This window comes from Hipposideros armiger, unplaced genomic scaffold (genome assembly GCF_001890085.2).
Source record: "Hipposideros armiger isolate ML-2016 unplaced genomic scaffold, ASM189008v1 scaffold_221, whole genome shotgun sequence".
Classification (NCBI taxonomy): domain Eukaryota; kingdom Metazoa; phylum Chordata; class Mammalia; order Chiroptera; family Hipposideridae; genus Hipposideros; species Hipposideros armiger.
In genome coordinates, this window is record NW_017731571.1 from 442,077 (window position 1) to 456,617 (window position 14,541).

The window sequence follows — 14,541 nt, forward strand, 5'->3', positions numbered from 1 at the left end:
TTTAAAATAAAACAAGGCATACAGCAAAGGCCATAGGGTTGCTACCAAACTCAGCTCCATCAAAAATGAGAATACAGTAAGTCCCTGACTTACAAACGAGTTCCGTTTCAGAAGAACGTTCGTAAGTCAGATTTGTTCGTAAGTCCAACAAAGTGAGTCTTGTACACCTTTGACACAAATATACAATGTAAAGCCAATGGTTGAATGATTCATGTTATAAGAACAAGCGACATCTACCATCTTTTCGCCTTGGTCCAATCTCTCAATTCTTTTCACTTTTGTTTCCATGGTGATTGCTTTGTTCTTCCTAGCAGTCCCCTCCACATCACCACTGCTTTTCCTCTTGCTTCTGGACAACCTGGGCTCTGATTGAGCACCATACTACTGTGCACTATCACACTGTACAGTAAGCACACAGCAGCACAACTGTGACAATGTCCAGCAGACACGTGAGTTACTGCTGCAATTTGTTTGCATCTACGAATGTTCATAATGCGAGGTCTGTTTGTATCTGTGAAAGTTAGCAACTTGAATGTTCGTAAGTCGGGGACTTACTGTATTTTTAAAAAATTAACTTTCATACTACACAATAGTCAGTGAAAGCAAAGAACAAAACCCTTCAAAACACCGTCCTTCAGTTTGGGGAGCTTTTACATTTCCTTACCACAAGAAATTTAATCCCACCAAGTTAGTATTTTCTTAATATGGCTCTAAAATTTACATTAGTAAGATCTGTAAACCACATCCTCAGCCCTGGTATCTCAGGAAAGCAGGCTCCATGAAGCCATTAGAACTTCCTAATGAGAACCAAATAGACTTACATACTCTTAAACCCATGAGACAGCCCTCCACCTGCTCTACCAAAACCTACCAAACCAAATGGCACAGCTATTGGATTGTCTCTCTTCCTTGCAATAACTGAAGTCACCGAAGACCTTAGGGAAAGGTAGTTTATATAGATATAGCAGTATGTCAGGGTGCCCCATGGAGGAAGTGAAGCCAGCCCCGTTCTTCTCCCCCAGAGCTGTCTTTATCCTATGCGTGTCTACTCCATTCTTCTCTTTCTGTAGGTCAAATCCCATGGATGTTGCCCACATAATTATGGCCACCAATCCCGAGTTTAGAAGGAAGTAGCTCAGACTAAGTGGAGTCTCTGATGCCTAATTCCAAGTTTCTGGGAGAGATACAGTGAAAGTGGCTTGAGTTAGGTGGACATCTATGGCCTAACTAGTTATGGCCCAAGGAAGGATGGGGGCAAGTAGTTTTATACATCTTCAGGTACTACCAGGGATAGGACAGCAATGTGGGGAATAAATTCTAAGACAATGGGATTGAACACAAGGCAGATAATCTGAAAGTACCATCTATTACAGTTGTTCTCTCTTTATCTATATCAAGTTCAAACTCCATTGCTCATTGGCTAAGGACCTGTGTGATCACCATGGTCCTTCATCTTCTCTTCTCATTATGCAGCCCACCTCACCCCAGGTCTGGCACACTAAACCACTTGTGGTTTCCAAACACTCAGTGTTGTTTCCAGCTCTGGGTCTTTACCAACACGACTTCATCTTGAAATGCCTTTCCCTGGTGTGTCTGCCTGACAAATACCTACTCACCTTTCAAGACTCGGCAAAGGCAACATTTCTTCTTTCCAATCCTTACTGACCTTCCTCCAAGTAGAATCAATTAATTACCTCCTCCTTTGTTCCTCCACTATTCCCAACACTGACCTACACAAAACACCTAACACTTACCATTACACTTATATTTTTGCTTATAATCCCCCTTTCCCCACCACCAGGATACTGTGACATGACTGTGGCCAATGACATAAGTTTATTCATATTCATAATGCCACCACCTAGTTCTGTACTTGACACACATTTCAAGAAATGTTTGAAATGGTTTTCAGTGAAAAGATCAAATACGCTGTACATTGAGAGGAACATAAAAACTGGCCACTGGACTAAGTGCACCAGATCCTGCAGTACATGCATGGCCGATGCATTCTCCCTGCTTACTCAGGCTTCATATCTTGCGCCCAGTCTTCTACCAGGTGGGCCTCTCCAGAAACTGACCTCCATCTAGGTGCTCACACCCCACGGTGGCCAGTGACCTCCTGCCGGCTCTGATTCTGACCTCGGTTCCTTGGCTCTGTTGCCATAACAAGCCCACTGCTCCATCTCTGCCCTGGTGATCTCCCTCGTTTCCAGTTTTACTTGGGGATTCTACCCCCGCCCCCATACCTACCAACCAAAAGAGGATCCCCAATATTGATCCTTCCCAGATGTGTTCTCAACCCAGCAATTACAAGTTTATTAGTTTATCCCTTATTGGTCTGTCCTGTACCTGATTTAGCTATTATTAAAAATTAAATTAAAATATGTGTCATTATCTTGACTATATTAGTAAAACTGCCCAAATCCTGGGCCCTCAAATATACATAAACTCCCATAAATGCATTTTTTACTTTTCTATTACATTATTCATTTTTATAATTTAATGGGAGTTTCTGTGGACAGCCTACCATATGATTTCATTATTTAAGTAGAATAATGATAATCATAGTAATAATTACCTCTCCCAAGATTTTATTATGAAAAATTTCAAACACATGCAAAGGCTGAAAGAATTATACAGCAACAATACAGCAATATCCATATACCCACCACTTAGAGTCTATAATTAACATTCTGCCATATTTGTTTCATCACATGGCTAACCATCTATTCATCCATCTATCCAGCCATAAGTCCATCTTATTTTTGAAGCAAAAAATTACAATTTATAATGTTCTACAGATTACAAATGAAAACACAGTCTGTGTTAGTAAATTTCTGGACACAATTTCAATGTGCATCTACTCACATTAAATCTATATTAATTCAATATATAATTACTAACTCTTTATATGTGTAAGGTATGGGACTAAGTGCTGTGGGTGACACAAAGATGAATAAGACATCTCGCTCATCTTAAGGAGCCTAAAGTACAGATGTGATGACATCCAGTATGATAGAAGCTGTGAGAGAGACACAGGATCTGTTGATCTTTACTAAGGAGGATGGAAATGCATTGCCATATTGCACTTTATTAAGGTCTTTCCTGCCGTGCAAGGATGTTGAGCAGAATACCTTTTTTCTTTCAGTGGTTGTAACTGAGATAATTGTTTTTCTGATTATAAAAGTAATATTTCTACAACAAACTGCCAAATGTGAGAGAGTAGGAAGAAAATTTGGAAATCATTTCAGAGAAAACCCCTATGAACAATTTTCTGTATTTATTTCAAGTGTCTTTCCTATACTTGTTAGGTAGGTCTTTCAAAACTAGGATCATAAGTACCATTGGTTTGTAATCCTGTTATGGTTTTATATAATAGTAAGTATACATTTATTCCTTGTTACTAAATAAACTTCCAAAATACAACACTCATAGCTGAAAACAGGTGTTTCTTATGGATATACTGAAAATCATTTTACTGTTTCATATTGTAAAACACGCTGTTTTCAGTTGTCACTCTTATAAGTAACAATGAGATGAACAAGTGTTTGCAGCTGTGTCTCCTTGGGGACAGTCCTCGTGGTGAGGGCACCACATCAGAGGGCAAGAGCTATCAGACTGCTTTCTACTGCAGAGGCTCTCACCACCCCTCACCAACACTGCACCACACACAGATGTACCCCCACCAACACGATAGGTGAAAAGCACATCTATCGTTTTAAATTTATATTTCTTTGCAAAATGAGGTTGAACATGTTTTTTTTGGCCACTTGCTAATATAAATATACAGAAACAATTTTCAAGGACACAGTATACCAAAAGAAGACCCGCAGAACATGCCCTGTGGTTATTTAACGTCCGGGAGTAGCCAGGAAGGACAGCAGGAGCTGACAATCTTGGTGGCAGCTGATGACGACGTCGGTGATACTCACCAGTTTGGTGATACCCCCATGATGTCTCACCGCCTGCCGGGCTCTTCTAAACTTGGCAACATTTGCAATTGTCTCAGCTGCCAAACATTTCAGAATCTTATGTGGAGAATCAAGTATATTAACCATAACCGGTAAGCCTCCAAGGTCAACAATATTACGTCTGATTTGAGGATTATGACTGATTTCCTTCAGGATTTTTAATGAACCAATCTAAAGGAGAAAAACGATTACAGATAAATGAGTGCTTAATACAGAACCAACACTTATATTTTTTTAAAATTCCAAGTCTTCCAAAAATCCTTCCCCATTTAAGTATTTTAGAGAAAAACATTTCTATCCCCAGGTATTACACATAGCCTTTGTATTTTCCTTCAAGTGTATAAACACTCATCATTTAAGAAGCTCATACTAATGAAAAAGAACCAGAAGAGAGAGAAGGGAACCAGAGAGATGAGAAGAGCAGCTACCAGTAGAAGTAGCAGGTTATCAGTAATAATACCAAATAAAGGCGAGAAACGAAGCAGGAGTGGCAGACGCCTAGCACTAAGAAGAGTACCCAAAGAAGGTATGAACAAGGTTCCTCATCCAGTGACAAGGCCACGCACCTTACATTTGACTTCGTCTGTATCGAGTAAATTGATTAAAACTTCAAGGCATCCAACATCCCTGATTGCCAACTGGCAGGTCTCTTGCGCTAAGTTGAAATCCTTCATTGAACACAGTGCAATCACCGTAGCTGTCTGATTTCCTCCCTACAAAGATGCAATGCCACAGGCGGATTAACTACGATCACCCTCCCATAGAAATTTACTGAACAGTTATGAATCCATGAACTGGGAAACATGTCTCCCCATACACATGGCAGACACATTACGTTTTTTTTTTTAAGTTCTCTGCATGGGTTACAATGTGTTAAATGAATCATGTAGAGCTGAAGCATGAAAAAGCTGTACAGAGTGTTATAATACATTATTCCAATTAAGAGTTAGCGTTTAAAGGTGGCCTGTCTGCTTTAAACAGCTACAGCATTAGGCCGTATTCCTGTATTAAATAGAATCAAGGGGCAGGCCTGGACAGAGCGACTGAGGAATGTAAGTTTTATGTAGAGGTAACAGGCAGTCCCTGCAGCTCTCGAACAGTAACACTGTGCAGTGCAAACCATGTCTGAAAATTATTCTTACAGATGTATGTATGTTCTTATGTTTGTACATATGTACATACACACCTATGTTCTTACAGATGTACGTATGTGCTTATGCATGTACACATGTATCCATATGTTCTTACAAACGTTATGTTCTTTGTATATATGTACGTCCTTACAAATGCATGTATGTGTGGAGCAGGGAAAACCTGGACAAAGGGGAGGCAGTACAACAATCCACACTGGGACTGAGAGAGAGTGGAAGAAGGGTTGCAGGGGTTGCGAAAGAGGAGGCAATCCCATTAAGAGCTGGAGCTGATGCGATGGGTGGCTGGAGGTTTCACTGTTGTGAGCAAAATGCTGGTCCAACCTAGAGAGTCATGCAAATCAATGTCGGTTTAGCAAATTACCACACAGAGAGAGTAGTGAGGAATTGCTCCTTTAAAATAGGACAATCTGAGAAATTAAAAAAAGATAATAATGATTGATCAGTGAAACTGATCTGCCATGAAATTAAAATCAGAATTTACTGCAGGAATTCTTAAATAATGCCCACTGACCATTATTAATGCCTTGAAAATCTTCTGAAGCATGTAGCATAGTACATATTACTTCTGCTGCTAGTAAGACTGGCTGGTAAATAAGAATTCCCGTATAAGCACTAAAATAGCTCATACGGCAAAAGCAATGTTTCTAAAGTAGCAAAAAATAAACTATTTTTGTAAAATGTGGTCATAAAAGACAGTCTTGGATTTCTACCTCAAAACATAGTACCAATGGCATCAAATAAATATTTCTCTCATTTTTGAGGGAAGACACCTATGAATTATGTAGATCTTGTATTGCCATATCCATTATATATGGAACATACATATATGGTAGCACAAAAATATGGAAATTATATTCGTTACCCATCACCCTCCATATCACACACACACACACACACACACACACACACATATGTAAATCCTTTTGTGAATTCAACACAATGTGTTACTTTTAAAAGAAGAAACTGAAATGGGATTACTAGAGGGCAAGCATCAAAAGTGAGTTGGACTACTTAGACTTCAACCTTTCCTCTTACTCCTTTCTAGAAAATTCCCTGCAGATCGCTAAAGATCTTATGAACCACTATCCTGTGGTGATACCACTGACAATGTTCATTTTTATACTAATTTTCCTTCTGGGTAATGTAGGCTCTCTTCTATATTCAAAATTAAGTTTAGAATGGCAAAAGCCTTAATTTTATTATTTACATTTAAAATAATAAGTTTTATTCTTACAGCTCTTAGTGTCCTTTCCCCAACATCGAGGGAAATTTTAACAACACCAATTTCCCTACAGTTGGTTTTGAAACATAAAATAGTAAATTCTCTCTGTGTTACTGTTAGTTTCATAAACTCCCTTGTTTGGGGGCACAGGACCCCCACCCTCTAGTGCTTCTGGTGCTTCTTTTAGAAAAACAAAAGGCAGATATTTTGTGAACTATAAAGAAGAATCTAAATGCTACCCATAATTAATTAAAGAAAATAATATAGAAAAAAGCAAAGCAAAGCAAATAACTACAATTCATTAAACAAGGCTTTTTTTTTATTTCTTTAAATCATTATAAAGGAGCCAAAAAGTTTCCCCTGGGGTACCTGAAGGAAAAGAGTCGGGTTCCTACATTAAAAGTTTAAAAATGCAACCCAAGAGCTTCGGGTAGAGAGAGTTCTTTAGGCAGTGGCTTCAGACTCAAGCATGACTAGAAAGCGAGACATCAGCTAGTCTGTCATGTCTCAGACAAGCCAAGAGAGTCCTCCCACTACAGTCCCAAATCCCTGAAGAAGAATGTACTGTCCCAACACTCTCAGTTGTACATGATTGAGGACCTTCTTGACTGCTATTCTAGCATTATACCAATTTTACACTTATACACTCAGCACAATCATTTCCTATTTCATTTTAAGGTCTCTCAATTTTTCTCTTCTAGACTATTTCCATCCTTTGAGCTTTACTTCATTATTTAACCAATGACATCAATTTTTTTTAAGAGTCATGTAATTGCAACAGATGCCCAAAAGGTAAGATTTTGTATTTTTGTGAATTATCTCTAAGCCAATTTTGAAGCCAAAGGATGGAAATTTTACATTTATCATTAAGAAGTTAGATCCTGATAGAAAAAAAATTTTCTGTAAATCAAGAGCTTTTTCTGAAAATCTGGAAACATATTCATAGGCTAGAGGGACTTTTTTTTAGAACAGTTTTATATTAGGGAAAGTTAGTTTTTCCACATTTCAGGATTTAGTTCTACCCTTGTCACTGACCACACTCCCCGAAGGATTATAAATCTTTCAGAATGAATACCAGAGGATGGGAGCCAAAATATTCAACATACAGAACCACAAATGTTAGCCAACTGCTATCCTTTAAATACCAGCTATGTCAGAATTTTCAAATGTTTGTTCTCCTTTACCAATGCCATAAACATCTGACTGTGGAGAAGCAGTGCAAATATGCTTCTTTTTTAATTAAATCTCCCCTGAGAACGTAACTAATTGCCGATCTTTATTTTCACATTTTATTGTGCATTTCCATTTGTGAGGTTTTAAGAGCTGGAGAAAACATAGTAAAATATTATTTTACAAGCTTCTGAAGGGTTTTGAAGAAATAAGCTTTACTACTTTTTTTTTTCAGTGTGCACTCAACTATTTATTGAGTTTTAAAGTGACAGCTCTTCCATTTTGACTCTTTTTTCTTTTTTATTAGTTTAAAAAGAAAATTAATGCAATTTTTTTGCTAGTTGTCTTCCTGCGCCTGCTTTCTCTGACACATCTCCTGGCTCGGTCAGCCTTCAGATATTTTGCAGCTCACTTTCCCTTCTATGACCAGGAGGCATTTGTTCAATGTACTAACAATGAGATATTTTTGAACACGCAAAGGTTGAATGAATGTTACTTCTTCTCATTTTTCTCAAAATTTCTTTTTGAAAGACAGGATGAATAGGGGACATTTTTTCCAAATAATGTTTTTCATTGTTTTATATAAAATCTTTGACATAAAAATGTATTACCCTACTTGGTATAGAGAGCAACACCCACCTTACTGTTGATAAGGAACAAATAAACATTTACTAAGTTGAGATGAAAAATGTATTCAAGATCCAATCAGGAAGCACGCTGCCTCAAATCATTTGCATTCTTTCATTCAACAAACCTGCACACTTACTATTCACCAAGTCCAATGCTAGGCCCCTGAGACATCTGGGTACACAGAAACAGACATGGTCTTTGCCTTCATGGAACTCACAGTTCAGTGGAAAAGAAAAGTTTTCATTTTTTAAAGCCCATTCATGAAAACTTTAAGAATGGAGTGCTGTAAGAGAGAAGGGCATAGGGCTAGGGAATTCCACACAGGGGACTTTAACCAGGGCAGGTGCACCAGGGAAGGTTTCCTGGAGGAACGAATGTCTGCCCTGAGGTCTGGACAAAGAGCAGGAGCTGGAGCTTTTGCTGGTGGAGGAGGACGGAAGTGAGGTAAGGCACGGCCGATAGAGAAACAGGATGTGCAGAAGCCCTACAGTGATATGGAGCAGGGCATGTTGAAGACCTAAAGAAGGCCAGTGTGGTTACCAGAGGGTAAGGGGGGAAAGCGAGGGAGATGAGGATAAAAGGAGTGAAATATATGGTGATGGAAGGAGAACTGACTCTGGGTGGTGAGCACACAATGCGGTATATAGATGATGTATTATAGAATTGTACACCTGAAACCCATATAATTTTACTAACCATTGTCATCCCAATAAACTTTAACTAAAAAAAAAAAAAAAAAGGCCAGTGTGGCTGAGACCCAGAGAGTGGGTGGCAGAGTGGTCTGAGAGGATCAGGAGGGCAACGCAACCTGCTGGGCCCAGAGGCAGGGTTGAGAATTTTAATCTTTATTGAAGATTGATAGGAAATAGTCAAGGGTTGTTGGTTTTGTTGGGGGGGAGAGGGGAGGGAACAAACATGAGCTGAGAACAGTTTTAAAAGATCATTCTGGCTAAAGAGGCCCCTGGCTGGAGGGGGCAAGTGTGGACATGTGGAGGCCACTCAGGTTACTGCGGCTACATACTATGCAGAGAAGGGGATAAAAAAGGGGATAGCTCACATTAGGAGGCCAATGTGATTTATCCTGTGTCATAAAGGATTCGGCCAACCTGGTTCAGAAAAGGAAACTGTAAAGCTAGTCGATGACACTGACAGGCCACATACTCAGAGGGTCATCATCCGGGGCTTACTGTCAGAGCCCCACATGACAACAGGGAGACACAAGGGCAGGCAGAGGCACGATGGGGAACAGAGGCTGCTCTCTTCCTGTTCCCCACTGCCTTCAATCAAGAATCAGCAGGTGAGGTGACACAACTATCACGCAGCCAGCCAGCTGGCTTTCTATGTTCTTATCATTGTTTCCTCCGGAGAGCAAGAGAAGTGAGCCCCTGCCACTGACTATGAATGACGCTGCAGGCACCAGCACAGAGGCTGAGCTTACAGGGACTCTTCATTGCCCAGGACCAGAAGTGATAAAAAGTCAGGGCTCAAAGTGAGTGGCATATGACCACATCACCATCAAGGTATTAAAATATACTGCTTTGCCTTCTGTTTATTTACAAAAACAATTTTATACTGATGACTCAGCGCTCACAAACCTAAGACTCAAGAGATAAGACTCAGAGAACTTCAGGAAGGAAAATGAGAAAATACTGTTCAGGAGAAAAAATGAAATTTGACTCAGACTGTTGTATTACAAGCTTGCTAAGAATTTTTATTGGGACAATGCAAGGAATCCCTACACATTCTTTTTAAATAACCATGGAACATTTACAGACATTGACAATTTACTGGAATGTCCTAGTCATTACAACGAGGAAAAATTTGTATCAAATGTAACCATCTTCCTAAAACTATTAGAAGAATAAACTAAATAATTATGATAATAAAAATAGCTCAGTAAAGTGGATAGATTCAAGGCAACATTCAAAAATGAGCAACTCTCATTTTTGAATACATTAAGAATAACAAACAAAAATGTGTAATTTGAAAAATGTTCCCATGCCAATATTAGCCAAATAATAATAACAAAAATATCTCTGAGTAAATCTCACAAGAAATGTGTTGCAAATATATGGGGAAAAGCTGTTAAGTTTTACTAAAGTACACAAAGAATTAAATAAATGGTCATACCACATTCTTGAATAGGTTAACTCAGTTATTAAAATGGCAATTTATCCAAAAGTAATTTATAAATTCATGCAAACCAACCAAAATCCCCATGGTATTTTTTGAGGGTTGTTTGTTTGTTTGTTTAACTTGATTCTCCACTCATTCTAAAGATGATCTGGAATAGAAAGTATGAAAAAAGTAGTTTAAATTTTTTTTAAGAAAACTCCCTGGCCAATCAAATATTAATGTATACCAAAGCTACAGTAATTAAAACAGCATGGAACTTGCATGGGACTATCCAAATCAATCAATAAAACAGAGAAAGGTCCAGAAACAAACTCTCAGAGTACAGTATTTGTTAAAAGCAGTGTATCACACCATTGGGGGAAAGAGTAGATGAGCCAATAATCCGTGTTGATACAACTGACTATCCATCTAGAGGGGAAAACAAGTTAAGTTAGATACTATCTCACACTATACATAAAGTGAAACACAGATGGTCTGAACTTTTTTTTTTAAAGCTATTAGACTACCAAAAGGAATTAGAAAGTATTTCTGTTCTCATAGAATGGCTCTAGAAAAAACCTTCCTGGTTCCAAAGACATAAAACCCACAACCCATGAAGAAAACAGTTGATTCATTTATTAAGGTACAATTTTAAAGCTTTCATAACAAAGAGTAGATAAAAAGACACGACAAACTGAGAAAATATTTGCAAATAATATAACAAAAGATTAAACTGCATCGAGAACCAAAAGACAGAAACCACACAGAAAAATAGGCAAGGCATACAATACAATGGCTGTTTGACAATTGATGAAATTTATCAACCTCACTAGTATTCAGAAATAAGCAAATTCACACAAGATATATTTTCCCCCTATCCAAATTGTCCAAAATAATAATAATAAAAAATACTGCAGATTAGTGAGAATTTGTAACAGTGAATCTCATGACTAGATGAACAATTTGAATACCCTGGGAAGAGTTTAAAGACTATTAATGCCCCTTTCCAGGCCAATTCAATTAAAACTTCCACAAATGGTACCTGAGCACTGGGGTCTTTGCTTGTTTTGTTTTGTTTCTAAGAGACTGGTTGATTTCACTCTGTATTCCATATTTGGTATATTACTGATTGAATGTAAACTGATGTTTGCTTTCTGTAGAGAGTATCAAAAACATTTTTCTATACAAATCAACTTTGGTTGGTTTAGTACTTTTCATTATTTCCCTTTAAATTAAAAAAAAATGTAATTCAGCACTTCTCAAACTTTATTGAGCATACATTTTTTTATTAAAACAGCTTTATTGAAGTATAATTGATATACCAACAATTGCACATGGTTAATGGATACAATTTCATGAGCTTGGACATGTGCATCACCACAATCAAAGTAACAGACATATCTATCACCTCCAAAAGTTTCCTTATTTCTCCCTTTTTTGTGTGGCAATAACACTTAACATGAAATCTGCCCTCTTATATTATTTAAGTGCTCAATACAGCATTTTAACTATAGGCACAATGTTGTGCAGCAGTTCTCTAGAACTTGCATGGCTGAAATTTTATACCCATTGAACAACTCCCCATTAGAACTATCAAAATTTTAAATGAGTATACTCTTTGACCCAAGCAATTCCATTTCAAAGAATCTATCCTACAGAATATGTAAAAATATTTGCTGCAGCACTGTAGTAATAGCAAAAATTGATTTGGGAGATAACCTAACAAGTTATCAAAAAGGGAACTTAAATTATTGATACATACATACATACACACATACATACGAGTTAACAAAATACTATGTTGCAATTAAAAGGACTAAACAGACATGAAAGATCACCAAGATTTAATATTAAATATAAAAAGAAAAAAGTAGAATAACAAATAGTATGACTTAGTTTTATGTATAAAAATTATATATGTGTATGTATATAGAAAGAAACACCTGTAAGAGGGCTTTCACTTTCATTCTTTTGCATAGTTTAGCTATTTACAATGAGCAGATGTTAATGCATTTTATAATATTTCAAAATGTTAAATGCAGAAGAGAGTAAGCGAAGGACCGGAAGAGGAACATATGCCCTGCATGTCAAAGAAATATTAGAAGACCTCAACCAGACAGCCACACCCACCCAGAGAGCAAAGGCTGGGGAGAGAGTCGCAGCCCTTGCCAGCAGGAATCTCAGAGGCTAATGGACCAAAGAGGGACATGAAGTTTAATATTTGTTCTATAAACATGCAATTTCTAATAATGACTGCAATAGGTATATAGGCATATGTAAAAATAAAATATCATTTACACCAAATCTGGTACCTCTTACTCCTTTAGAAATTCTTTAGCATGCAAACTTCTGTAACAGGACATGAATATGTGTTTTTAGAACAAAAAGTAAAGCAACCTAGTGCATCATATTAACTGGGAAATAAGCAATGCTACTTTTCTGCACTACTTTAGCCTCTCAAATAAATTTGAAGGGGAAGCACATTTTGAAGAACAAAAAATGGTGTGGCTGCAAATATGTCAGTCAGCAAATACCCTGGAAATATCCACTATATTTTTAGATCATTACATAAAACTGCCTCATATACCAAAATTCTTTCAAATCAAAAATCTTATGAATAGCTAGATGAGTTGTGTGTATCATATAATTATGCTCTAGCTGGGCTAGCTCACAGTGTGCATTCATGAATGAATGAATGAATGAATGAATGAAGAGTTAAAGCTTAAGAGACGTGCCTTGAGACTTTTAGTATTGTCATTTTTCAGTAGTTAAGTTGATGTGATCCTATAATGCTAGCTAGTGGTGGCATAAACTGTTATGATTCACTACCATTGTATTAAAATACAATTACCTTTGCTTTTCTCCATTGTTCTTTATTTACCACAGCCAAGAGGCAAGGAGAGTTAAAAGCTCAAAAACTGGAAAAGTTATTATTTTATTTGTGGAGTACAGATTTCCTTGTGGAGATGAGAAACCTCCATCACTTCCACCATCTCTTTTGTAATTAAAAAAAGGGGATGAATTCTTTTTTTGTGGGCAATATAAACATACAAGTAACACACATCTCAAGTACTTAAAATGTGCTCACTTCTTACATGACATTATTTAAGAAAACAAAAATGCAAACTCTGTTGAGTGGAAATTTTGTTAGATGATGGAATTTAAAATTCTTATATCTAACAGGCAGGTTTTTTAAAGAATAAAAGTCCTCCTACTCTTTCTGTCACAGAGACTTTTATTTAAGCTAACACACATCAATGTAACAACATATGTCTTAACTTAAAGAATGTTTCTCAGAAAAGTGGTACTAATTTTCCTTTTTAACTACTGGAGTTTATTTGCATGCACAAACAGTGCATAAACATCGTTTTCCATTTTTTAAAAGATTCTTTTCAACAAGGATAACACTGAACTATCACGTTTTCCTCCATCTCTTTAAGTAAAAACCTAGCAAGAGAGCACACTCTCATACTGCCTTCCAAAAATGACCATCGAATTCCTCTGTTAAGAAATGCTCCCTGTTTAATTAGTCTCTAATACAAATGAAGACAACCAAAGGAGAGAGAAAATAGGAACATACCAAAGCAAGGCCTGCAGTCCCCTTTCCCCCCCAACCCCAGCCCTGAATTTCTTGACAGCAGGACAGAATAGCCAGGCAACTGGCAGTAAAGATAGAAGCTTGGACGCCGTCCTGGCCCAAAGCCGCCTTCTGTGTGGCCGGGAGTGAAGTATTTCTCAGCTTTTCCACCAATGAAACAGGGATCACACTACCTGCCACTCCTTACCCAAAACCCGAGTAATGGGAAAGGAATCTAATTAACTGTAATTGATTGCAAAGTACATCAAATTCCTGTGATGAAAAGTCATATACAGGCATACCTTGGAGAGATTTCAGGTTCGGTTCCAGACCACCACAATAAAATGAGTCTCGCAATAAAGCGAGTCTTAATCCATGTGCTGGTGCAGGCTGTTGCCTGCAATTTGTAAAACACGCAACATCTGTGGAGCGCACTAAAGCAAAGCACAATGAAACGAGGGGTGCCTATAACTTCCAGTTACCACTTAGAAGAACTCTTTAACCAATTAAGGGGGTGGTTGGGGGCGTGAGATGTGGGTAAACTGTTCATGAAAGATCATTAAGGAACTGAGCACCACAAAGGCAGTCTTTAACCGAGGTTTTCAAGGGTGAGAACGGCACTGCTGAGAACCCCTCCACCAGACAGGAAATCCAATCCACACCAGGGAAGAGCCCTGAGCATTTCTTGGGAGAGCCTCGCGG

General features: G+C 37.8%; 1 protein-coding gene across 1 annotated transcript in view; it reads right to left on the reverse strand.

The window, feature by feature from the left end:
• The window catches only part of ODAD2 (outer dynein arm docking complex subunit 2), a 161,473-nt gene that overhangs the window by 100,800 nt on the left and 46,132 nt on the right, over window positions 1-14,541 (reverse strand). The window contains exons 11-12 of the mRNA XM_019654386.1: window positions 4,538-4,684; window positions 3,933-4,142 (exon numbers count right to left, since the gene is read on the reverse strand). Coding sequence (XP_019509931.1) covers window positions 3,933-4,142; window positions 4,538-4,684 — 357 coding nt within the window. The remainder of the gene's footprint in view (window positions 1-3,932; window positions 4,143-4,537; window positions 4,685-14,541) is intronic.